The 12,610-nt window shown below is 47.0% G+C and overlaps 2 protein-coding genes across 2 annotated transcripts; one reads left to right on the forward strand and one right to left on the reverse strand.

Moving 5' to 3' along the window:
• Positions 1-1,242: 1,242 nt before the first annotated feature.
• gpr75 (G protein-coupled receptor 75) lies at positions 1,243-2,907 on the forward strand (the record flags this gene model as incomplete). The annotated part of the gene is made up of 1 exon (XM_084470359.1): positions 1,243-2,907. One exon carries the CDS (start codon positions 1,243-1,245, stop codon positions 2,905-2,907), a length of 1,665 nt encoding a protein of 554 aa, XP_084326485.1.
• A 1,244-nt stretch (positions 2,908-4,151) lies between these two features.
• erlec1 (endoplasmic reticulum lectin 1) lies at positions 4,152-9,988 on the reverse strand. The gene is made up of 14 exons (XM_084470986.1): positions 9,689-9,988; positions 9,456-9,560; positions 9,028-9,108; positions 8,775-8,852; positions 8,597-8,642; positions 8,449-8,495; positions 8,072-8,295; positions 7,189-7,366; positions 6,486-6,647; positions 6,155-6,214; positions 5,632-5,756; positions 5,444-5,521; positions 5,190-5,265; positions 4,152-4,976 (listed from the first exon to the last, which is right to left on the reverse strand). The coding sequence occupies exons 1-14, from the start codon at positions 9,827-9,829 to the stop codon at positions 4,905-4,907; spliced, it is 1,473 nt and encodes a 490-aa protein (XP_084327112.1). The 5' UTR covers positions 9,830-9,988; the 3' UTR covers positions 4,152-4,904.
• Between the last annotated feature and the right edge of the window lie 2,622 nt (positions 9,989-12,610).

A 12,610-nucleotide genomic window follows, 5' to 3' on the forward strand; every position in this document is an offset into this window, starting at 1 on the left:
TGATTACAATAATGGTTGCCATCTATGCAGCAAGTATTAAATGTATACTTGTACTAATAAACTACTACTAAAATTGAAATAATATGCTACCGCTATGTCACGTTAAAGGTCAATGCGGTCGTTGCGTTGGATATTTCAACTATGCAGGCAAATGTGTTATTGACCAACAAAACAAAAAGGAAAAACATGATTCTGTAATCGTTTGGGTCCGCTTGACCATGGTGGTAGAATAATATTCCACCTTTAGTCAACTTCTGTTCAGCCTGGTTCTGTCATTTATCTCACCGTAAAAAAAAGGTTTCAGCCAATTTCAGTCTTGAATCCCATGAATCAAACTTAAATAAAAATTATAATTCATGAAGAAAAACTGCTCTGGTGATTAGGGCTTTTGATGACGTCGCACGTCAGGTGCGCTTGACGGACGGCCAGGCGCGCCTCTTCTTGAACGCAGTGCATGGCTGTGATGCGTAGGCTGTGACTTCACGCTCCCGCGTGTACGTCCGATGGCCGCGGCCCCGGAGAAAGGACGTGACGTCAGGAGCACTCGCGTACTGCGCTCCTCTGAGCTCTGCGCTCTGCGCTGCGAAGAGCGTGTGAAGGAAAAAAAACAAAACGCTCCATTAGATGCTCTTTTCTTCATTGCCATTGTTTTCTTGTGGCCCCACGGAAAATACCGTATTTTCTAATGTCGAGGCACGCAGATTCACCGTCGACCAGCTCAAAATGTGATTTTAATTTGATCGAGGAAGGTGATGGTGGATACGCAACGTTATTTAAATGCGGTAGGTTCTGTTATATTTTAATATGCCCATTCGGAAGCGCCTCAGTGATGGAGGTTTTTTAATTAGAGCGGACAATAGCCATCCTGTTAACCTGAACATGCTCCTGCACATCCATTGACCAAGCAGAGCATCTGCATACTATTCGAAAGGTGGCAGGTATAAATGTATCTATATGTGTGTACAATGTTGGTGAAATCACGTCACAGCCCCATCGACAGAGGCTACAGTACACTGGTTGCGCCACCGTGTTTTGCACTAACGTTACTATTGTATACGTCGCGGTGTGGCTATTGCTCGACAGAATACCTAATCTTTGTCTTTTATCTTTTTTTTTTTTTCTAGCCTTCTGCGAATTAGGCAGCAGCAATGGAGGAGTCGGCGGTCGCTGTCCCCCTCTTGTGACTCTTCCCGTGCTCAAGAAAAATGAGCCTGTGAGCCTTTTCAACCCGCTGTTGCTAAAATGAACGCCACAGGCGAGCCATCGAACCCGGTGGACGGACTGCAGCAGCTGGGCTTCAACGGCACCCTGAACCCCCAGTCCCACACAGGATGGGCCGTGGTCCACACGGCCACGCTGACCTCCTGCTCGCTCCTCCTCATCCTCATCTTCTGCCTGGGCTCCTACGGCAACCTGGTGGTGTTCCTCTCCTTCTTCGACCCGGCCTTCCGCAAGTTCCGCACCAACTTTGACTTCATGATCCTGAACCTGTCCTTCTGCGACCTGTTCATCTGCTGCGTGACCGCCCCCATGTTCGCCCTGGTGCTGTTCCTGGACGCGGGCAGCGGCGACGGCGTCTCCAAGAGCTTCTGCTTCGCCTTCCACCTCACCAGCTCGGGCTTCATCATCATGTCCCTGGAGACGGTGGCGGTGATCGCCCTGCACCGCCTGCGCATGGTGCTGGGCCAGCAGCCCAACCGCACCGCCTCCTTCCCCTGCACCCTGGCGCTCACCGCCCTGCTGTGGACCTCCAGCTTCACCATGGCCGCCCTGCTCACCATGCGGGCCTACCCGCGCCGGGACGGGCCCTGCCTGCCCCACTTCGGCCTGTCGGGCTCGCGGGCGCGCGTGGTGCTGTACGCCTACATGGCGGACTTTGCCTTCTGCGTGGCCGTGGTGTCGGTGTCCTACCTGATGATCGCCCAGACGCTGCGGAAGAACGCGCAGGTGCGCAAGTGCCCCATCATCACGGTGGACGCCACCCGGCCGCCGCCGCCGCAGCCGCAGCCGCAGCACCCCGCCCCGCCCACCACCCTCCTGGTGGCGGGCTTCGAGGGCATGCAGTGCGCGCCGTCGCTGTACCGCAACCAGACGTACAACAAGCTGCAGCACGTGCAGACGCACTCGTACGCCAACCGCACGGGCCCGCCGCTGGTGCCCGGCGCGGCCCAGGGCGCCACCTGCTGCCAGCTGGTGTCCACCGTCAACCTGGCCACCGCCAAGGACTCCAAGGCGGTGATCACCTGCGTGGTCATCGTGTTCTGCGTGCTGCTGTGCTGCCTGCCCATGGGGGTGTCCCTGGCGCAGGACATGCTCTCGCCGGAGAGCACCTTCGCCCACTACCAGTTCGAACTGTGCAGCTTCGTGCTCATCTTCCTCAAGTCGGGCATCAACCCGTTCGTGTACTCGCGGAACAGCGCCGGGCTGCGGCGGCGCCTGCTCTGCTGCCTGCAGTGGGCGGCGCTGGGCTTCCTGTGCTGCAAGCAGAAGACCCGGCTGCACGCCATGGGCAAGGGCAGCCTGGAGGTCAACCGCAATAAGTCGTCGCACCACGAGACCAACTCGGCCTACGTGCTCTCGCCCAAGCCCCTGCGCCGGCTGGTGGACCAGGCCTGCGGGCCCAGTAACTCCAGGGACTGCGCGGGCAGCCCCAGGCCCGCGGCGGGACGTAAGCTCCGGCCCCCCAGCACCTCCACGCCCATCAACACCCGCATCGACCCCTACTACAGCATCTACAACAGCAGCCCGTCGGCCGGGCCTAGCTCGCCCAACAGCCTGCAGCCTGTGAGCTCTCAGAGCTTTGCCTTCGCCAAGTCCTACGTAGCCATGCACTACCACACGCCCCAGGACGCACTGCAGGACTTTGAGAGCACCTCTGTGCACCAGATCCCCATACCCTCTGTCTGAGACGACCACAGACGCAGCAAGGCTGAAGGGCTGATTATGGTTCCACGTTCCACGCAACGCAACGACCACGCAGACGCTTCGACGTGGTCGTGAACCTTTATGGTCCTGCGTCGGGTTTTAGTGAGCGGACCGATCGCAGCCCTTGCTGTGCTGCTTCGCCTCGACCGAAGGTTACAATTTTTGGGAGGCGCACGTCAGGCCCTCGCGGTGGACGCAAGGAGGGTCCGCAAGGATGTAAGGGGTCCGTAACCCCCTAGCGTTGCGTGAACGTGGAACCATGAACAGCCCTTTACGGAACACGCATTACTGGGACATGCTGGTCTTTTTTTGAAGCATCACATCCAGTCACTTTCTGGTTATAGTTTTTTGTGTCAGTATTGGCATTTTTCAGACGTGATGAATAATTACATGGTGAATTCATTTGAATGGGAAAAAAAAGTTAGATAACAGTAATCGATGAATGTCATTGTGTGAACTCCAATGTCGTTGCTGATGATTACCAGTATTATTACTGCTACCAAGTTACAAATGTTTATAACAAATCCATTGTTATCTAATTCCTCATTACCAAACATCTGTTTGTTACGCACAGTGTTTCTTCTCTTCTCATCCTCCAAAAATGAGATTTGAACAGAGCGTGGACTGTCTGCTCGAAAGTGTCATTTACCTGATATTTTCATACCGTACATTGTATTTTATCCCCATTAAAAATGTAGTTGTCAAGCTCATACGTTTCGCACTCAATAAATGTTGCAAATGGTCAGTCGTCTGGGGCAACCTCTAGTAGGGCTCTGAGCCTTCAGTTGAATTTACAGGAGACGTCTTTATTATGACAGATCCTTGTAATATTCTGGGATGTATTGTTTTTAATTATTTTTGATAATTATTTGGGCATTTGATGTTGATGAATCAAAGACCGTATGCATCTATGACATGCCATCTAATGGGCCACAGGTAATGATAAGCCTTAGTACCCCCTGGTGGTCTTGATGATCATCACACCCAACTAGTTAGGTGTGATGATCGGGAATGTAGGGAATATTGGGAATGTGGATGCTACATAGATCCCTCAGCTCTTTCATGTAAACAAAAAAGATACTAATGATACCGGTTCCAGTTAAGTCACTTTAAAAGAAAGTTGGTAAAAGATTGTAAAATAACTGCAATCTGGGATTTAAGAGGAACATTTTTCATTTACGATTTGACTGCCAACTGGAATGTACTACTAGCACATTAGGTTTCACTTTCTTCATTTTAATATCATTCATTTCTGAAAAGTAGGACATTTTCCATAATTTTTTGTTGATCTGAACTTTTTTTTTTGCAGAAAAAAAAGAAAAAATAATTGACCGTCATAAGTGATATTTAAATCAAACACTCAAAGCACAAGCTAGCTCATAAGTTACACACACTCACCCAGCAAAATGGCATAGCACCCATTCTCACAGTTAGAGAAAATCCAGATATTGGCCTTTTAAATCTTATCTACAACTGTAAAGTGCCACAGACAAACATGTAATGAACTCTAAATACCCACATACCAAGAACTAAAATGCAAAAGATATTGCAATTCCTGAAGATAATAACGCATAATCCTCATCAGTCTGTGAAGTTCTCTGGCTCCACCCAGGAAGCCTAGATATGAAGCAGCGTGACGTCCGATTGCTGTGGAGACTGTTCATATTTCTCCAACTGGGAGTTCTGGTTTGGCCAAAGTCATTGTTGTTCTGGCCACTGAACTGGGCTTTAAAATAACAAGTCCCATGACACCAACCAGGGGGGGGGGGGGGGGGGGGGGCAGGGGGGTCTTTGTTGGCCTGGTTTCACATCGAGGCAGGGTTTCAGCCCCCGTCTCTCGGGAGTTGCTGTGTTCCGGGCCCCTGTTCTGGGTGTAGATTCCAATGGTCTCCTTTCCTTCTCCACCACCCGATAGTGTTAAGGAAGGACCCCCTCTCCCCTTCCCCCCCCCCCCCCCCCCCGGTGCAGCTGTCTGGCTCTCAGGCGGAGATGGACAGATGTCCGTGCTCATCGGCCGTGTCCAGGATCCTGCATATGACCGGGGACTCCACCTGAAGCACGGAGAGAGAGAGAGCAGGACCCGATAGGGGATTTATATGCTACAAACCTTTAACTATATCATCATCATCATGTCCCAAAATATTATATATATCTATACCTATCTATTATTATTATATATTTAATATAGATCTATATCTATCTATATATACACTACTTTCTTTGTTGTTGCAATATTTAGGTAGATGGATTTGTACTCTACTCACCCCCAGGATGTACTGGCAGGTCTGCGGCTCCAGCATGTACACTGTGACGGCATGGGGCGACTCGGACTCTTTGCACCTGACACAAACAAGCAGACGCGTTAGGATTCACCACAGAACTGTCATTCTCATTATCTCCATTTAACACCAGGGAAGGAAAGAACGGAAACAGTCAATGGTTTGTTCTCGAGCGATAGTATAAGTTATACGTAAGCTATTCGTTAATTAAATAAAATACAGTAGGGCAGAAAACTCACTTGAGCTTGACCACGACCTGTCTGGGTTTCCCCGTCATGTCGCACATGTCGCCGTGGCCGTAGAAGTGGGACACCAGCCTGCAGTGGTGGACACACACACACACACACACACACACACACGCATACAAATCAATACACAATAAAGAATTGAAACGCTAGACACATCCGGAGGAGGAACCAACACCTACTTGACTTTCTGCAGGTCGTCGTCCTTCAGCTGGTAGGAGCGCGCCACGTTCTTCTTGGCCCACTCCAGGTGCTCCTCGGCGTTCCAGCTCCCAACCACCACGATGTTCTTCCCCTGCTCCTTGTCCTGGTGGAGACAAGTTCTCCAGCATGTGAGACTCAAAGTGAGACTGCAGACATCTTGTGTTGTGATCGACCGTTGTGCAAACCTGATGTTATCAGGCTGCACCTTGATGTTTATAATATTTTATTTATTTATTATTATTTTTTTTACTTTATTTAACCAGGGAGAAAAAATAATAATAATAAAAAATTAAAAAATAACAATTCACACACATCTCAATGCCCATGGGACCTAGCAGTAACTTCCGGGTGGTAGCAAGAGACACACACAGAAACTACTGGCCACCCGGTTAAACACTCAAAGTGTTTTGCACTTTGGATCCTAAGAAGAAAGGAATTTACACTGGCCACACATACAAGACCTGAGCAGCAATTAGGTGCCATCTTGGAAAGACCACTTACCTCGTGGTACTGATGAACGTGTTTCCCGTAACAGAATTCATACTTCCACCAGCCCACCCCCTAGAGGGACACACACGCAAGGCTGTTAGACAGAGAGAGCGGTGTGTGTGTGTGTGTGTGTGTGTGTGTGTGTTTGTGTGTAGTATGCAAATCTGGAGACAAAGCTGTGCAATCCTTAAGTGTTTGGTGTATAATAACATAATTTATCACGTAGGTCTTGTAAAGGCATGTAAGCTTGTTGAACCTGTAACCTGTTTGAATCTTTTTCTTTGATCCAAATTGGATCCAAATAAAAGTGTGCGTGTGCGTGCGTGCGTTCAGCAGGCCTCACCCCATGCAGGCAGTACGAGCCGCTCAGGAACTCCCTGATGAGCTGGTCGTCGGTCAGCCGGGAGATGTGGGTGCTCCCCACGGTGACCTGGGACGAGCCGCCCACCGTGATGGGCTTGTGGGTGGAGGTGAAGGCCTCCTCCCTCACCGGGGACGTGTCCTCCTGGGGGCACAGGCTTCACTTTAATCGGCAGGTAGGTTTAGCACACACGTGGAATTTATCACGTCTCCGTCAGCCAAGAAGTACACCACACACACGCACGCACACACACACACACACGCTTGGTGCAAACAAATAATAATAAGCATTGTAAAGATAGAAGTATAAAGAAAGAAAGTGAACAGTAAGTACCATCAGTCATTAAACAAATATAAAATAGATTTTTTTTTACTGTTTGTTCAGATCATTTTCAAGAAACAAAAAAGCACAGAGGCAGCCCTCCGTATCCAAGTCAAGTTCCCTTAAATGGTGTTGAAACATAGCCTCTCTGAGGTGACCATTATGCACTACACTAACATATATATGCTCTGCACTGTCATGTTGTTTTTAGGGAAATCCTTCATATTTTTTTTAATATTATTTTTCACTTTAGACAAAAGTGTCTGCCCAACGATTACATGTAAATGTCATACAACTCCAGCTGCAATGTCTTCCAATGCGATTACGCCTTTCCTTTACCCGCCCCGAGGATGAGCCACCTCACCTCGGTGACCTCCCGGACCTCCCTGGCCTCGCGGGCCTCGCGGGCCTCCAGCACAGAGGAGAAGGGGGGCTTGAGCTGCTCCTGCTGGGCCATGTCCAGCTTGGTGAGCTGCTGTGGGCGGAGCGGAGAGCCCGCCAGCGCCTGGCACAGGATGGCGTTCACCGGCGACGACTTGAACCTGCGGGGAGCGCCAGCGGGTCAGTGTTGAGGTCGCTCGGGAAGTGGGACACGCGGTCATGAAGCTTGAATGGCCGGTGACACGGTTTACCCGTTAAACCAGTGGAAACCTACTGGGGCATCCATGCACCAACGACAAAAATGTGTACACTCTCTCGCTGTTGTAAGAGAGGCTTTGGATAATAATAATGCGAAATGGCATTCTTATTATTATATAAATGTATTACAATTATATTAATTCCATGTATACATATTTCTCTGTTTCGTGTATTAACTCAGCCTGGGTTAGGGGCTCGATTCCCACTGGGCACAATGAATGCGTGCAAATTACAATGTATCGCTGTGAGACGCTTTAGACAAAGCATTGACTATTGTGTATAATTATCGTTACATATTATAGGGATGCAACGTTTTGGAAACTCTGGGCCGATACCGATAGTAACAGTCGTTCATCACATCACAGTATCTTTGAATGAACACACATTCAATCATTCAAATGAATGAAACAACCGTTGATATAACCTACTTTCACACGACAAAGATTATCGGTGTGAAAAATCACTGCCATATTTGCCGATAGTCACCAATATCGGCCGATACCGACGTACGACGTACGATAAATGGGTGCATCCCAAACTCTAGACTGTAGCTGGTAAACCACAGTGGTGGTGGTGGTGGTGGTGGTGGTGGTGGTGGGGGGCTCTACCTGAACTTGGGGTGGTTGCAGAGGAGCGGGGTGAGGATCACCACCTCGTACTCGCAGGTGGTGACCTCGGCGATGGACAGGATCTCGTGCTTGGCCTCCGGGTGGCACACGTACATCACAGAGGTGGCCCGCGCCTGGTTCTGCTTCAGCACGCACGGCGTGCCGTTGCCCATCCCCACGGGGTAGTAGGGCGTGAACTGCCCCTCGATGTTCCTGGTGGGCACCTAGTCAGGCGCGACGACGACAACAACAACAACAACAACAACACGCAGAGACAGAGACGGTTGGAGCGGCGACGGGTTCAGACATCTGTTGAGAGCAAACATCAAACTGAGAGCGGACAGGAAGTCACAGATGAGCGGCTCAGGGAGACACACCTCTTTCTCGTTCTCGGCGCTGACATCTTCTGCTTCGCCGCCTTTTTCTGAGAATAAGCGCATCGGTTTAGCCCGGTTGTGATAATGGTCTTGGTGTGTAACGACGGGTACGTATGTAGTGAACATCCACACTGTCGACCCAACTCACCCGTCTCTGTCATGCTGCCCAAGAAGTACTCTTGAATACTGATTTTCTAAAAGAAAAACGTTAATAATTCTTAGTCAACATCGATTGTAGTCAATTTGTACTGAGTCATTAAATATGTTAACTAAGACTAATGTAACAGGAATCATGATTTCTTCTTTAATCACAGACGAAAACTAACCTGGCCGGTCTCCTTTTCCTCGTGATACTGTCGTACATGTTTCCCGTGGCAAACTTCATAAGTCCAGTACGACTCAATCTAGAATGGGTTAAGGACACAAAATAATAAATTTCCATTGCAAGAAGATTGCATTAATTTGCATGCAACACACATTCATATCAGCAAAACTATAGACAACTGAAAAGAGGAAATGTAACGCTGGTTGGTTCGCTGGTTGTATTCAAGGGACCGTGACAGAGAAGAGGTGACTCACCCTGTAGGAGCAGCTGCTCTGCTTGAAGAGTGGTTCTAGCAGAACACCAGGTGTAGGCCCCTTGTACATTTTATCATCGTCCTAAAACATCCAAATCACTGATTGTTTAGGTGGTGTGCCAGTAGCACCTAGAAGCTCATATGTCACCACGCCAATAGTAACAGACAATAACATCAACATCACAACCCCAATCAGTGAAGGGTACACCTTTTGTTTCTTAAGTGATTGACCGCTTCAGACTTATTGGGAAACCAAAGGCATGCAGGTACAAAGAGGATGACCCAAGCTGTTTGCAGAGGTTCAATATTGGTGAATTTATCGACATTAAATACAATCAGATAGGACTTATATGTAAATGAATCGGGCATACTTCATGGAAGGATTGAGTACCTGAAATACACTATCCCAATGCAAATGCCAACACTCACCCCATCTCCCGATGACAGGGAAGGCAGGAGACACTTATATTTCTCTTTCTCCGTTGTGGTCATAATGACAAAGTCATCTTCGTTGTAGAGTGCACCTGATGTGGGCTGGGATAAAATAAAACGTGGCTGTCAAAACTTTAGACTCGGAAGTGGACATGGGGGAATGTCATCTGTGAAGAACATGTTGCAAGTGCAGATCTGCTCTTGTGCAGTTTATACATACTGGTACATACCAGAGTGTACTCGGAGCCAGGCCAAGAGATCTTGAAGGGGATCTCATCCGTGAACGTTTGGTATCCCCCTCGGTTCGCTGAGACCCCGCTGCACACCTCCGCCAGCAGACCACCGAGAAGCATCCGCACCAGCGCCCCCATGCTCGCCCTGCAGCGTCACTTAACCCTCACAAGCCCGGCGTCCCTCTCCGCATGCACCCCGACCTCACGACGCACCGACTCACAGACACAGTGTTTAACACTGGGAATCATCCGCCGCTGACATATGCCCAGCGAAGACCGAGTGTCACGGATCGGATATCAACCAGGATGTCAACAAGACTACAAAATAGCGGAAGTGAGGTGTTACGTTGCCACGTCATTTTACTTTTGCCGCTGGTAAAAGCAGCGCCATCTAGTGTTGATGCGGGGTAGGATATGTAGGCCTATTTGGAACTATAATGAAAAATAAATTGCATTCAAAAGATGAGATGGAAGACAGATGTGAGAACAAGACGACTTCTGCCACATTTACTAGCCCCCTTTGCCTCTTATACTAGATCCCTCCAATTGTGGCTGTTTTTATATAAATATAAAATGTTACAATTCGTTTTCAATTATATGCTTCATATAGCCCTATTTGTCAATAGCCCTATTTGTCAATGATTAATCAGTTCATAATACCTCCTGTTTTTTCTCACTTGATTTGACTTCTAATTTGTCTAACATTGCAACATTTAAATAAGAATGACAGTGGCTTCAATTATATGCATACTTTTAATTATCAGTAGTTCTGTGTCTTATTCAATTGCTTGATTTAAGATTCATATATCAATGAGATGAAATTAGTGAGAAATATGTTGAATAAAAAAATATGGAAAGTCTTACAACAAATATGACCAGAAAGAGGCTACTCTGTAGCCTATGGGAAACCTAATAAGGATGATATAATTACACATTTATAAAGATAACAAAAAATAATAATAATAATAATAACATGTGATAACTGTATAATTTATGAGCCATCTATTTCAGACCAAAACAAAGACAACATATATTGTCGGTATGCCTTAGTTCATATTGATGTGTTCCTTTATTGAATGTCAAATCTAGCCTGGTAGAATCCAATAGAATTGTGACAGATGTTATGCCACACTGTGAATTTAATAAACACTTCCCCTCGAGGTTGTGAACCAAAGCAAAACAACCAGTTTCTCACCTTTTGGGGGAGCTGTTGAGATGTATGAGAAACACGGGGCAGAGGAAAGATTATAATGGTGATTTTATGACAAAGACAGAGAGGATTAGGAGGAGAAAGGGATATGGAAACAGGGAAGGAAACAAGCTGGGGAACATCCCTCTAGATCATCAGTTTCTCTTTCACGTTTTCCCTCTGCATACATACCAGCCCATACATTATGCTGGGCATGCACACACAGACTGCTCAAGAAGCTCTCTAGATACTGGGTGATAGAAAGCTAGCTCAAGCCTTTACTCTTGGCCATGAATTGCAAATGTTCCTGAATACATACCAACAAACCATGATACATACCAACACACCCACACACGCACGCACGCACGCGCACGCACACACACACACACACACACACGCACGCACGCACGCACGCATGCACGCATGCACGCACGCACGCATGCACGCACGCACGCATGCACGCACGCACGCACGCACACACGCGCACGCACACACACACACACACACACACACACACACACACACACACACACACACACACACACACACACACACACACACACACACACACACAAAGATGTGTAAAGACAAATGTGTTTCCATGGCAGCTATTGAGGCTATTAGGTTATTTTAAAGGCAACACTGGTGGTAACACTGACATTTAACCTGAACACATAGTCACATGTTATTATGTGTGTGGATTAAATACCAACAGAGATACACTAACACGATCATTTCATTATTCAAAGTACATCAACATGAAAGCATCAGAGTATTAACTTTCCATTTACTGTTCCAATCCATATCCTACATTTAGAAAAATAAAATATATACTTCAATCCATCTTTTGATACACATAAAAACATGAATTAAACACTCTTTTAAAACTGAACTCTTGAATACACTCTCTTGAATATTGTTATATTTATATAAATTTACCATACAAATTTTTACATACAGCATACATGTAACCTGGAAGAAATGCCTTTGTTTGTTTGTTTTCTCAGTATGCTGATCTGCATGAGGTAAAGCTTTGTACCTATTAATTACCTCTGTTGTGGTATAGTATTCTATTAGCTTGTCGGTTTTGCCTAAGCTTGCTTACCAAGCTTATGCGTATATTCTTGGGAAGAAATATGACAAAATTATCTTTAATTAAAGTGTGCGTTCATAATTGCTCCGGCTTGCACAAAAAAGTGTCTAGCTGTGCGATATTGACTGTACTCAGTTACCCTCATTACCATTTACATACATACTTGAAGTAGGATTTAAGTGGGCAGGATATTAAACTAAATTAAATTAACAAAGACAAACTAATATTGAACGATCTACAACTGTTTTGTTTACCAATTTGGAATGCGAAGCAGCAAAGCAGAGCATGCGTGCAACCTGATACACACTTAAAACTCATCCAATTGTGCTAATGTGACCACGAAATGGTAATTCCGGTGCCTGTTCAGCTTACAGATGAAACGGAGCACTGTATTACAGGCAAACGGTCAGCTTGGCAAGCTGTGGAGTTTGGTATCTGTATTTGTGTGCAAATATGCTGTGATTCAGTGGAAGGAATAATAGCTGTTCTTGATAGGAAGGCCTTAACCTGACCAGGGACCATGAGCTTCACATTTCTGCAATGCTATGTCTGCTAGAAAACTGTAGATGATGAACATCATAACCAAACATTTTCCTTTCTGCGCTAAAAAATGAATCATTCAGAGAGCTGTAGAGAG

Source organism: Micromesistius poutassou (assembly GCF_964030765.1).
Source record: "Micromesistius poutassou genome assembly, chromosome: 7".
Taxonomy (NCBI): Eukaryota; Metazoa; Chordata; class Actinopteri; order Gadiformes; family Gadidae; genus Micromesistius; species Micromesistius poutassou.